This window comes from Toxotes jaculatrix, chromosome 12 (genome assembly GCF_017976425.1).
Source record: "Toxotes jaculatrix isolate fToxJac2 chromosome 12, fToxJac2.pri, whole genome shotgun sequence".
Lineage (NCBI taxonomy): Eukaryota > Metazoa > Chordata > Actinopteri > Toxotidae > Toxotes > Toxotes jaculatrix.
The window spans coordinates 9,846,427-9,859,053 of NC_054405.1; the positions used below are offsets into that span (position 1 = coordinate 9,846,427).

Sequence of the window (12,627 nt, forward strand, 5' to 3'; positions counted from 1 at the left end):
CAGCTTAATGGAGTGCATGCAAAGCCTAAATAAGAGTTAACAGAAGAAGAAAACAACAAGGAAAAGGGCAACTGGAAGACCTGTCTGTATGGAAATCATATTTGCAGTCTTAAAAGCAATTATGATAATAATCGGGCATAGGCCATGTAGGGTAAACACCTTAATCTACTTATGTAAATATGATTAAGCTTATTTGATGTTTACAGAATTAAAATGTGGACTACTTTCAGCTGCATAGTTAAAAGGGTATTTGCTGTGAGCCTGTGAAAAGAAAAATCTCTTTTCTTACAGTCAGCTGTCATTGCTTGATTCTTATCCAATTGAACTGCATCATAAATCACTGCTAGATGCACTTCTATATGTATGAATCAATAAAGAAGAAATGGCAACATCTTATCAGCATTTCATGTTAATATTTGCTGAGGAAATTGAAAAGTCACAAAGCAATTGGGTCTATTTTTAGTTTGTTTATAGTATGCCTGACCCAATCTAAATTGTCCCCTTAAAGTAAACACCAACTCCAACATTTGTGAATAGATTGTGACACAGGTCCCTATATAAAAGAGCTAAAAGCCCATCCTCTTAACATCATAAGTTTAGAGCTGAAACTGCAACAGCATGTGGAAAGCAAAAGCTGACACCTGATGGACAGGCTCTTTGGTCCACCCATGTGAATACTCTATTTTTGAGTTCGGAGGTCTTTGCATGCACAGATGTTGAGCAAGTGGAGGTTAAACAGCACAGAAAGGATTGGAAACTCTGCAGCAAGTTGAATTTGAAGTGTTTTCATTCTAGCCAGCCATCTATAGATGAAAAGCAACACTTTACTGATGTTTCTTGTATTACCTTGAAGGTAAATTGGATATTCAAATATGTCATTCTATCAATCTTTGAATTTGAACTCAAGGGAAAATGGGCCTAAATGCATAATGGCCATAAAGGCTTGTGAAACTGCCCCCCATCGACCATGTTTTAATCTACTGACTTAGGTTTTTCTTTTATACAAGCCACTGGTTTCCACCATAATGAAACAGGCCTTTCTTTTGCAGTAAATCAGTGAGCCACAGGGACGAGGTACGCTGCCCTTGGGTCATCCATTCAATTCACAGTTTATCACTAGCTCCAATGAACCTAGTTATTACCATTATCATAGCAGCATTTACATCCCTATTGAGCATGCAGTGGGAGAGCCAGAGGCAAAAATTGCAGAGCCAATTCCTGAAGTATTAAATTACGTATACTGCCTCCATTCCAGTAGATGTGGTGCTGGGCCATAAAGTCTGATTGTTTTACCATTACAAATAATAGATCCACGGTGCAGGCAGCCAGGAAGATTAGCTGATGGTACTGTAGGGCCACAGGAAACAAATGTGGAGCATATGTCTTTAATTATTGTTTCCTTGTAGAGGAGAGGAAATGGTCACATTGGTGATGCAGGTAAACCCTGAGATTCATAAGAAGTTTGGACTGACATTTCAGATCAAATTTTAGACCAAAAATTCTATCTTCACTATTTAGGTGAGGCAGAGTATCACAGGCCAAAACAATGAGACACTGCTGACATAAATGCTGGAGTATGCTGTAACCTATTGTTACTTTGATTAAATATTCTGTTGAAAAGGATGTCCTGTAAAAGATTACAATGAGGAAAAACTAGCTGAAAACCTTGGGGATTTAAATGGCGCATTTTTTAAAGTTAGAAAGCTTGTCACAACCAATATGTAATGACAAGGCACCTGAACATGAGATAAATTTTTTTCTGTTATTTTTTTTTTCCAGTTTATTTCTGTCATTTCACAGTACTTGTTCACAATTCAGGAGGAACACATCCTGTCTTACTTTCATTCTTTTTCCTCCTCTCTTATCTGTGCACCAGCAATGGATTTTTCCTCATTTTATTGTTTCTGTTTATATTGCTTCCTGCCCTTTCTCACCTTTCTGATATTCAAGCATTTTGTGTCCTTATTTAAAATATGGAACCATGAAGATATATTTTGGATTCAATAATGAGTTGCAGTTTTTTCAGCCCTCTGTCAACAGCTGCTAAAGATCAACATTTGGAAATTATTTAAAGAGAGTCAACATTTCCTGAAAGAACATTTGGTGCACCTCCTGCATTCATTCACACACTTCTGCCATTAATGAGCCTTATTCTGCCATATGCACATTTTTCATTTGCCAGAGTACTTCCAATTGAGAATGCTGCTCTTCAACCAATAATGGACAAATATTGTTGACTAGACCACAATAGATGAGGTGAGGAAGCCAGTAATAGCAAGTTATCTGCGGTATTTAGAAAAACAAACAAAATGCATTTCAATTTAGGCCTAATTAACTGTTGCACTGTTATATTTCAAGTGTTGCCGGAATCCCTTCCGGTAGAGAGCTGGAATAGGATCAAACTTGGAAAGGTGAGGGCAGGAGATAATGAAATAGGGTGGCAGGAAACTGAACACAAATAATGAAAAGTAGGTTTGATTGTTATTATATTTAATGCCAGTATATGGGGAGAATATTATCTACTATGTCTTGCATCGACATTTAGAGAGTAAAATGTGTTTCCACAGAGAAAGATTCCTGCACTGATGACTAGTTATATCTAGTTATCTGTTGGTTTAGATGCACTGATATGACAGCAGTCCTGCAGTTAGCAGGTGACTTGTGGGAGAGTGTGACTGTCACTGTATCCAAGCCTCACATCCTGGCTGTGCACCAAAGCATTACCTTTTACAGAAAGATCAATAGTGTTGTCTCAGGGAAAGGGATCCAGTTGTAGAAAGCCAGACCAATGTTCTGCCATGATATGGCCTATTGATATTTATGTGGTTGGGTTAAAAACTCGATTTTAATGGTCATTTACTCAATAAAGTCTATTAAAGAGAAATAACTTTGTACTAGAGGCGGCATCTCATCAATGCTAGTGAGAAATTGTGGCAAATGGTGGATCACTGCCAGTGGCAGAGGCTCTCTGGCCACCTCACTTGTCAACTTGGCTTATTAGTTACAGAAAATCAATAATTTCTGTAAAACATCACTGCCGTTGGCAATGCCATAGAGTATGGGCTATATATTTCACAAAATCCTGAAATGACAATTCAAGCTAACCCATAGATGTTAAGAGATCAGATGTGATGATAACAATTATCTCATTAAGTGGAAAAGAGGGACTGTGGTTCATTTCCATCATAATTTAACTGCAATTTTAAAATGAGGCAATTCCTAATTAGGAGCAAAATGGGTCTTGGGTTGTCCACATCTGCATGAGCAGGGTTACATTTAATTATTCGTACCCACAATGCTCATGCATACAAATGATTTTCCTTTTGAACTAAATGGCAGTGTTCCTTGACCCCTCTGTCTAAAAAAAAAAGTCAGAATAGCTTTTACTGGTAGAATTAAACTTTTTGCCAAAACTCATATTGCAAATGTGAGTGCTATAATTAACCCATTGTTATGCTTTCGGTTTTAATGAAGTATCCTTTCAATAAACTTGCATGCATTGTAGCACAGTAGTTCAGTTTTAGGAGTTAAAATTGCAGCCAATCTTTGTTATGAAATAGCTAGTTTATAGGTTTTTATATTGCAGACCTGCATACAACCATAAATATTTGTATCAGTAATTAAAATGCTGTCAATGTACTTGCAGGGAGAATAGCTGCATGAATCTGTTCCAAAATGTTTAAAAGAATGTGTGCTAATTTCTATAATCTGCATTTCTTGATCCACACTCTTATTAATTTGAACCAGTAAACAGCTCTTTGTTGATGTCATCTGTATGTGTATTATGTGTATAGGTGTAACAGTGATAAATAAATAAATAAATACATACAATTATTTGTTGTAGTGTTCACTTTTTCGATTTATAAAGTTAAAGTTACAGATTGTAATTCTGATTTTTTTTTTTTTTAGTGAGCTGTGAAGAAGAAAAACCTGTATATGCTAAACTTATGAATAGTGTTTCACCAGTGAATAATACTGACTCTATGCATAATGGCTGTTTACACTCAGGATGCACTAATTCCTGTTTTTATGTTGTTAGCTCCACACATGAATTATTAAAAATATATTGTAGCTGCAGTGGCTGCCTGTGGACATTATTGTTAATTGGACAATGGAGACATTAATACTTTCTGTTCCAAATGTGAGTGTCTTGAGAAAAAGATAAGGGTGTACAAGGGAAGTGATGTGCCCCTCTTCAGTTCCACACACCGACGTTCCACTCTCTACATATAAACAGTAAAACACATCATGTTCCAAGCGTCAGGCTCACTGCTGCCCTTATAGAGGCATCCATCAGTCTGCCACCACAGGCAGAGCCAACGCTGCAGCAGATATTAATTACCCTGAGCTGAGAGCCATCTCTTCACCGTTCTGTCTCCTTCTCCACGCTTGTCCAATCACATATCTCACAGCCCATTATAAAGGACAAGGTGATACTCTGCTTACCAAGGGGAGGAACACAAATTGAAATATCTTCTGAGTTTCCAATATGTCCAGTCTTCAAGAAATCTGCTCATTGCCCTTTTTTTCCTCATTAGTGTAACTAAATTTGTCCCATCAACTTCCAAATCAAATTGGTCGTTTGGTGGGGCAACTAACTCCCCACTTTTAATCTTCTTTATTTTTTTTATACCCTTCTATTGCTGACAATTACAACACACAAAGTTGTTGAGATGAAAGTGTTTTTATATAAGGGTTTATGGAGTAGTAACAACTGATATCATGAAGTGCCCAGGAACATCTACTGTAGCATTAGACACGACAGGAAAGAACACGACATTATATAAATCTATATGGAGCTGGTCCATGTTAAGATGATTTCTGAGCGACCCAGGGACGTAATCCTAAAAGAACTGATACCCTAATTTGTTGATGGATATATTTTCATGCACACTGTTGTCCCTGCCCTGACTGAGTGTTTCTGGTTTTAAGCACATATTTGGGATATGATATGGAACATAAGAACATAAGAAACCTGATTTTGATGATTTTTATCATAATTTTGTTTTCAGAAACAACAACAAATTGTAGTCTGTCATTTCCTGTACCATGTTACAGTTATTACCAGTCTCGGACTTTCACTCATGGATGTCCTGACCACATTTTATGATGTCTTGATCAGCTCAGGACATCCTTAGTTTCACTTTATTATCATCCAAAGTGTTGATCATTACAACTTTTAGCATTACATATTTTCTTTAGATGATAAACAAGAATGTAACTGGTGCTGAGTACAAACATACCTAAATCTATGCAGAATACACTGGTTATACCTTCACAAAGTGGTGTGAGCAATTGCCACTTAGGTCATAAAATAAACAATATGGTGTCCCCACTGAGTCTGCCTGCAGACTATACTGAGTGTCAGGTGCGTGGTTCAGTGAGACCACTGGATTTCTTTAATGGTAAATGTGGCATGGATGGATAGATGAATTGGTCTTTTAAAAATACAAAAGAGTGTCCACATACATATATCAATAAATCTGGAAAATAATTTCCCATAAAATTATCCAGAAAAATATTTACTAAAATGCAAAGAGGAGAAGTGAAGGAGAAAAGTACACCTGACAGGGTAATATATTTCAGCTACTTGTCACCATCTGTCCTCATCTATGCATCACCCCGTATGATCCCTACTGACCCCTCGCTGTCATCATTCAGCCTGACCACACACTGATATTCACACATCCAACAGGGATGAGCTGATTTATCTCACGTCGGCTGCACTGTTTTGATGGTCGCTTTCATTTTCGAGCTGATGAAAGTGCCATAGTAATGTGGTGGAATGAATGTTTTGTCCACCAGCTTCCGCCATCAGCTCGAATCGATGGGGCATGTAATTGGTGGCCACTTTGTGTGATTGCTAAGATAAACAGACATTGTTGCGGACATGGAAGATCAATGTCACGCACAAAACAAGCGAGAGAGGGAGGAATTTATGGGGCCATCATACACACCAACAGCACACAGTAACTATTTCTACTGACAGGGTTTGCTGTTGCTGCTGCCTCACACTATTGTAGTCGCAATTTGATTGGATTTAATAATTTGTTTTGTGTAGTTTTAATCTCTGCAAAGGTCAATGGGATGAAGTGCTCACAAAACTATCTTGAATATGTAAATTTGAACAGCGAGCCATCTTGTCTCCTGCCAACTTCCAACCTACTTGGTAACTCAGCAGGGCGACTGTTGCCACACACTGTGCAGAGCATGTTAGTCTCTTCTGAGAACATCAGTAGTCTAAGAGGAGGAGAGAAATAATCCTATACACACCATGGGACATGTGACATCTAAATATAACTGTGGTCTCTGTACTGTACTTACAGGAAGCAAACCATTCAGTTTTTTTGGACTGAGTGCTGCCTAAGAATGAGACCTTGTTCCTACTTTTTTTTATGTAAAGTGTGCATGAGTACATTTACTCTACGCAGTAAGCAGTCAGTTCTTTGTATCGCCTCCTCATCCTGCTGGGCGATTGTGGCAACATGATAAGCACTGAAGCAGAAGAATCCCTGCTTGCATGCATTTCTGTAAATAAAGGTTGTCTCACAACCCAAAGTACCTTTTTGTTCTTTTGGCTGTTTTGACCAAATGCAACCACTGCTGAGAATAAATACAATGACTGATGAGAGCTGTCAGCCTAAAGAGGCTGGTTGAAGCTTGTTTTTTTTCGTATTTTTTTTTTTTGCCACTATGTCAATTATATTTAATGTTCATACAATTTCAAACCAATACTAAACTGAGGAGTTGTTGGACTGACACACACTGTGCTGTGAATAAGCTGACGGCACAGTTAGCATGGAACTGACTCACCTTGGTAATGCAGCAGGAGGAATCCGGAGTTGTGCTGTTGATCGCTACGATAACGGATGGAGATCTGGTTGCTCCAGCTGCGTAGTATGAGGCCCCTCATCAAGACTGACTCATTGGCAAGGATGAAAGGTTCCCGACCACCGGTATCCTCCACGGTCACCTGCTCTCCCTCCAGCACACTCACATTTAGCACCTAAATTGTAAAGAGACCATGCCATATGATCACACACAGGCTTTTATTGCTGCACCTCTTAGCATCATGTAAAATGTCATGCTAGCTAACGGTTCACTGACTGAGTTATGCTTTGCAAAGGTTCTTAAAGTAACACATTGCACAACAAATCAAAGGTAACAGTCAGTGCACTGTATTTTTAGCACTGTAAGAATGAGCATATTCATTTCTATCCACTCTTTGAAAAGGCCTTTGCTCAGTTGTCTACCAACACAGTTGCACAGGGATATGTTTGGTCATTTCTTTGTTAACCTTCTCCCAGACTGTAGACATGTTTTAGTGTAGTGCAATTGTATAATTCTGGGTCATTCAACTCTGGTTTGTTGCACGATTGACTCATCTCTTCTTTCTGTGCTCTCCTTCCGCCTGTAAGCTGCTCTGACAGAAATGCTTTATGTCTTCAACAGGTCTGAACAGCATCTGCAGCTAAATCTGGTAAAGGAACCTCAGGAGGATTGTGTGTAGTTAACTTGTCTGGATAATGGAGTGCTGACATATTTTGGAGCCACATCAGATTAATTCCCCACAGAACCATAAAAGAAGTATGTTAATTCAGTAGCAGGTCATATCTTAAAAATAAAAAAAGTTTTCACCTTCACTTGTTTTTGTAAGGTAGTATAGAATAGAATTAGTGACATTCATTAAATCTAAGTCCAAATCCTTTGAAAATTTTGAAACCAAATCATTGAATAGGCTTTGGAGGGTGTGTGTGTGTTTTTTAATTGCACTCAGTGGGATAATGAAGTTTTCAGTAAGTCTGTGAAACATGAAACTTTTGGAGCTAAGACTTAAGGAATGACATTCAAATAACTGAACAAGAAGCCAAATGTTTTGTACATTGATCTGTTCTAATTAATAACTGACTAGTGGAGTGGAAATAAAACAATATAAAACACAACAACAGGCCTAGTGAGTCTTGCAACCAGATCCAAAATGGACCCAGCTCCTGTCTTGAAAGGCAAGTGCACCATCAAAGCTAATTCGACCACATCCATTTTAGCCAGCAGTGTAATTCATGTTGTGCTCTGAAAGCTGATGCTGTCATAGGAAGTGGGCTCAGGTCTCAGGTATGCCATGAGGCAGAAAAAGGGTTGCCCTCCATAGGCCGCTGTCCCTGAGGTAATATGTGTGCCGGAGTGTTTGTGCAACAGCCTGGAAAAGCTGAAACAGTGGGCAGGAAGAGCACATTGCACAACAGTGGCAGCAAAATGAATTTGGTCACGTTGACTGTCACTCAGTCGAAGGGGAGCTGACAATGAGCACAGAGAGGCTAATGGACACTCTGAGTCGGAGCTTGGAGGTGACTTCTTCCAGAATGATCCACGAGGTCGGCCACTTGATTTGATTTTTATCACAACCGGAATTAAACACAGCAACACTCCGTAGGTTTTCAGACAAACTCAGAGTGCAGTCAAACAGCTGCTCAAATAATCAAACAGCATTTTGATTTTCCTATGATGCGTATGTGTGACAAAATAATTTCTCTGTTTTTCAAATACAAAAACTGCATATTGTCATTGCAGCTTAGTTATTTTAGTTGTTGTAGGAGCCTCAAACAGCAGTGTCACAGTGAGTAATAAAGGAACGTCACATGATTTTAGAATCCCTGTTTCTCAGTTTCTCAAGGGCAGCGGCAATGACAAAGCCTTAGGCAGAGTTCTGTTTTTTCCACTTCTGCCTTTTTGTCTCTGAGTTAATACGGAGGGCTTAGATGTTTTGCAAATCAGGTTACTTCGGGTACTTGCTCATTTTGTAACTTCATAATTCACACCATGGTACAGAACAGTAATTCTCCTTCAATTTAATGTTCATATTCATCTATTCAAAGAATAAGGAACTGTGATTTCACTAACCATGGGTTTAACTTGATTGTCTGACAAATGTAGACTGCGGAGACTCGACTCTAAATTACATCCATAATTGATTGTATAGTGATTGATTGTTAATTGTTTGCATTGCAGGCTTGCACAATGTCGACTAAACTTGAAACATTTTTAGAGAATAGGAATTTTAGAAAGATTTTGGACCTACAGCATGTAAAGTAAGGTTAAATATAGGTTCAAATTTTGGGGGGAATTTGGATCAAGTAAAAACAGATCTCAGACAATAATTTTCTGTCTCTCAACGATTTCAAATTATTTTCAAGTGATGTGTTTCTATGAGCTCCACCATTGTGTAAAACTGGTGATGGCTGATATTCCACTGTGGTTCATACATATTTTAGTCAACCATCTCTCCACAAAAACATCAGGGAGCAAAGTAAAATGCCATGCTCTCTAAAACTGTGTAACTGGTGTAAGGCTTGTGTAGTGCACCACAATGATTTTATGTAACGTTAAAGAACATCAAACATTACTTTTCTTTCATAACAAAGAAGTTACTCTTCCACTTGGACCAATGGAGAAACATGTGGCAAGTGAATGCATGCATAACAAGTTACTTAATAAGTTAGTGGTGGGTGTAGTAGTTGTTGTTGTTGTTGTTTTCATTGTCATTGTTTCATACTGCTGTTAGTGTTAACCTGAATGCAGTTTGCAGAAGAAAAAAAAAATGACACGGCCAACCGTGTCAGACAATCCAATGAAACACCACAAAGCATACCAGCTAACTACACGTTTTAAAACACCAGTGTTTAATGTCTATACAGTGAACACCTGATTGTGCAGGTATTTATGGTACTGGGCCTACCTTAGTTTGGGACGCGGCCTGCTATATTGCAACAGCTTATTATATTCATTGAGGTCAAACAGATTGTTGGTCTGTGACAACTTGGTTTACATTTACCAGGGAGGCTTGTGAAGGACAGGTGAGCAGATAGTGGACAGTGGAACATTTGGACTGATAGATAGTTTGGCCCCAGAGGGCCCTATCATCTGTCATCTACCCTGGGACCTGTCAGTGCAGCCAGCAACAGCTGTCTTGCCTCAATTATGAATCATTGGCCATGTCAGGAGACATCAGACTACCTTATCTTGTCCACTGCTGAGGCAAAATGCCCAGAGGGACTTCTTTCTCACTGTCTCTCCCTTCTCTTTCTTGCACACACGTGCATGCGTGTGGGTGCACATATGTATACACACATGCATGTTCCACTGGACTGTAATGAGAGCAGGCTTATTGTAACTCCTAGCTGGAATGTCTGCCTCAGCAGACACATTTGTGGGACTGTGGATTTGGCTGACCAAGCACACTTCTGCACCAACCACAACGTTATCAGAGGATGCCATCTATACAGTGTGTGGTTCCATGTGTGTGTTGAGAGAGGAAGGAATGTCTATTTAGTGTTTTTTTTTCTTTTCTTTTCTTTTCTTTTCTTTTCTTTTCTTTTCTTTTCTTTTCTTTTCTTTTTTTTCCAGTTTATGAAAGATGCTCTAAACAATGCAAGAGATGCAAGTCTTCCTCTGGGCAGGTGCTCTTTCAATTCAAGAATTCCTTCTTTTTTTTCTCCAACCACTGTTCCAATAAAAAAAAATTTCCTGAGTCCAATCAAAATAACAGGAAAGAGGGTCAACACTCTCCTCTAGTCACTGCCTTTTCAATCTAACCACTGTAATGAACAGACCATCCTGCAAACCCACAGTACAATTGACAGTCCTAAAACTGCATTTGGTACACAAAAGATGGAGGAAAAGCCATAGAAAAAAGCTTTCAAAGGATAACAGTATTTGCAGGATCGAATACCTTGATCTTGCTGTGCTTGCCTTGACCTGTTGTAGAACAGGGAGCTTCCAGTGTGCTTCAGTGTTAAACTATGCCAGTGAACAGTGAGCAGAGGTGAAGATCCATCTTATCACATCCAAACAGAAAGCAGCCTGGCATGGCGTTTAATCTGTGACTAGATTCACTGCTATCATATAGTTAGTACCACATATGAGATAAATTAAATAACTTTTATCACGCAATTAGAAAGTTACTCTTTACAAGGAAAAAATAATAATAATAATAATAATTTAAAAAAACTCCCCCCAAAAAATCTGATTTGGACAAGAAAAAAAAAAAAAAGATTTCTCCAGATGCTTTGAAATAAGCGATCTGTCAAATACATTTGACTTTTTACTCTTGGCGTGTAATTTTTATTCACTCATTTATTAATTTATCCATAAGTGCACGGAATGAGTTAACTATCCACAGAGACCGCTTCTCTGATAATTTACGGTTGAAAACATCTGGCGTTGCTGTGCAATGAACATTTACACTGACTCACAGGAGCCATTGCTGATGCAGAAATGAGCAGTATGTAATCAAAATGATCCCACTATACATGGAAATTAAATGACCCTGCTGCTGGGGGCAATAAATCAACAGCCATTGGACTCACCAGCTGCAGTGTCATCATTACTATGATAAAACCCACTGGCTTATATAGTGGAGCACACTGGTCGTGTGCCTACCTCATCTCCCCGTATCTAAGGCTCCCCATTTGAACAGTCCTGGTGCACCACATCCATTTGCTGTTTTTGTGTATCTCCTGATAAATTCATACAAAAAGAGAGGTCTTCCACTGCTCATTATATGAACGTTATCTTAATTGAACATTCACCTCTATATAAAGCAGCCAAGGCCATTTCTTGTTTGCCATGCTGTCTAAAACAATGGATCCTTACCAATCAGCAGTGGCTGAATGTTAATGAGAATTTGCTGGAGCCAGTGGATGAATACAATACTAAGTTGTTCACTGACGCTCACATCACATTGGCAGATTTTGTGCTCCTGACATCACCAAATGTCACCACCATATACTGACCAAATTCTCAAATATGATTTTTTTTTCCTTCCAGAAGCTTAGAGTAAAGTAGACATTAAGACCCTCTGCATTTGAAACACTTTTATGAGATGAGATTCTTGCTCTCTGATAAATCAGCTTCACTTTCTGAGGTGCCTCTCGGGCTTTGACATATCAGTTTATTTGCTGCAGTGGGCATTTTTGCATAGATTTAAATTCATGCATTGCTGATTACTCTTCACATTTTCTCGCGTGCATCTTTACTCTCCCATCCTCATCGTGACACTGAAAGAGTTGGAGAGAACATAGCCTCCTGCCAGACAGAGTCTCCTCCCTTTATGACAGCTAGCTGGGTGGAGGAGCAATTAGTGTCACCTGAAAGCATTTCTCTCAGGATGGCTAGGCCCCATGAAAACTCATCTCAGCAAAGCCCTGACACCCTAAAAAGCTCATCAAGATCAAACTGGCCTTCTTTATGTCCTGCCTTACTCCCCTAAGGCACGACATGATGAAGGCTTCCTTCTGCCTCATCTCAAGCTGATTAAAGGCAGCAAGCCTGTCTTGGCCCCCATTACTCAGTCAGGATCAGTTTCTCTGCGACATGTCTGCAACATGCTGTGTCATTTGTGCTGCTGGGGACCTGAGTCACATAATGGCAAAAAACATGTGCATTATTTATTTATTTATTTTTTAATATGCCACTTCAAGTATGTCAGATGTGAGGAGGAAGGATTACAGGCACCATTGCATTTTAAAGAGGAACTCTTGGTTTTCAGACAAAAGTACTGAGGCTTTCATTTTGGTGGAAACTTCATAACACTTCTTGTGGTTCTTGTGGTTTTTCAATCTGATGAGAGCA

The 12,627-nt window shown here is 39.0% G+C and overlaps 1 protein-coding gene across 1 annotated transcript in view; it reads right to left on the reverse strand.

Annotated features, from left to right (window-relative positions):
• The window catches only part of sez6a (seizure related 6 homolog a), an 82,130-nt gene that overhangs the window by 18,520 nt on the left and 50,983 nt on the right, over positions 1-12,627 (reverse strand). The window contains exon 4 of the mRNA XM_041051630.1: positions 6,814-7,006. Within this exon, the coding sequence (XP_040907564.1) occupies positions 6,814-7,006 (193 nt within the window). The remainder of the gene's footprint in view (positions 1-6,813; positions 7,007-12,627) is intronic.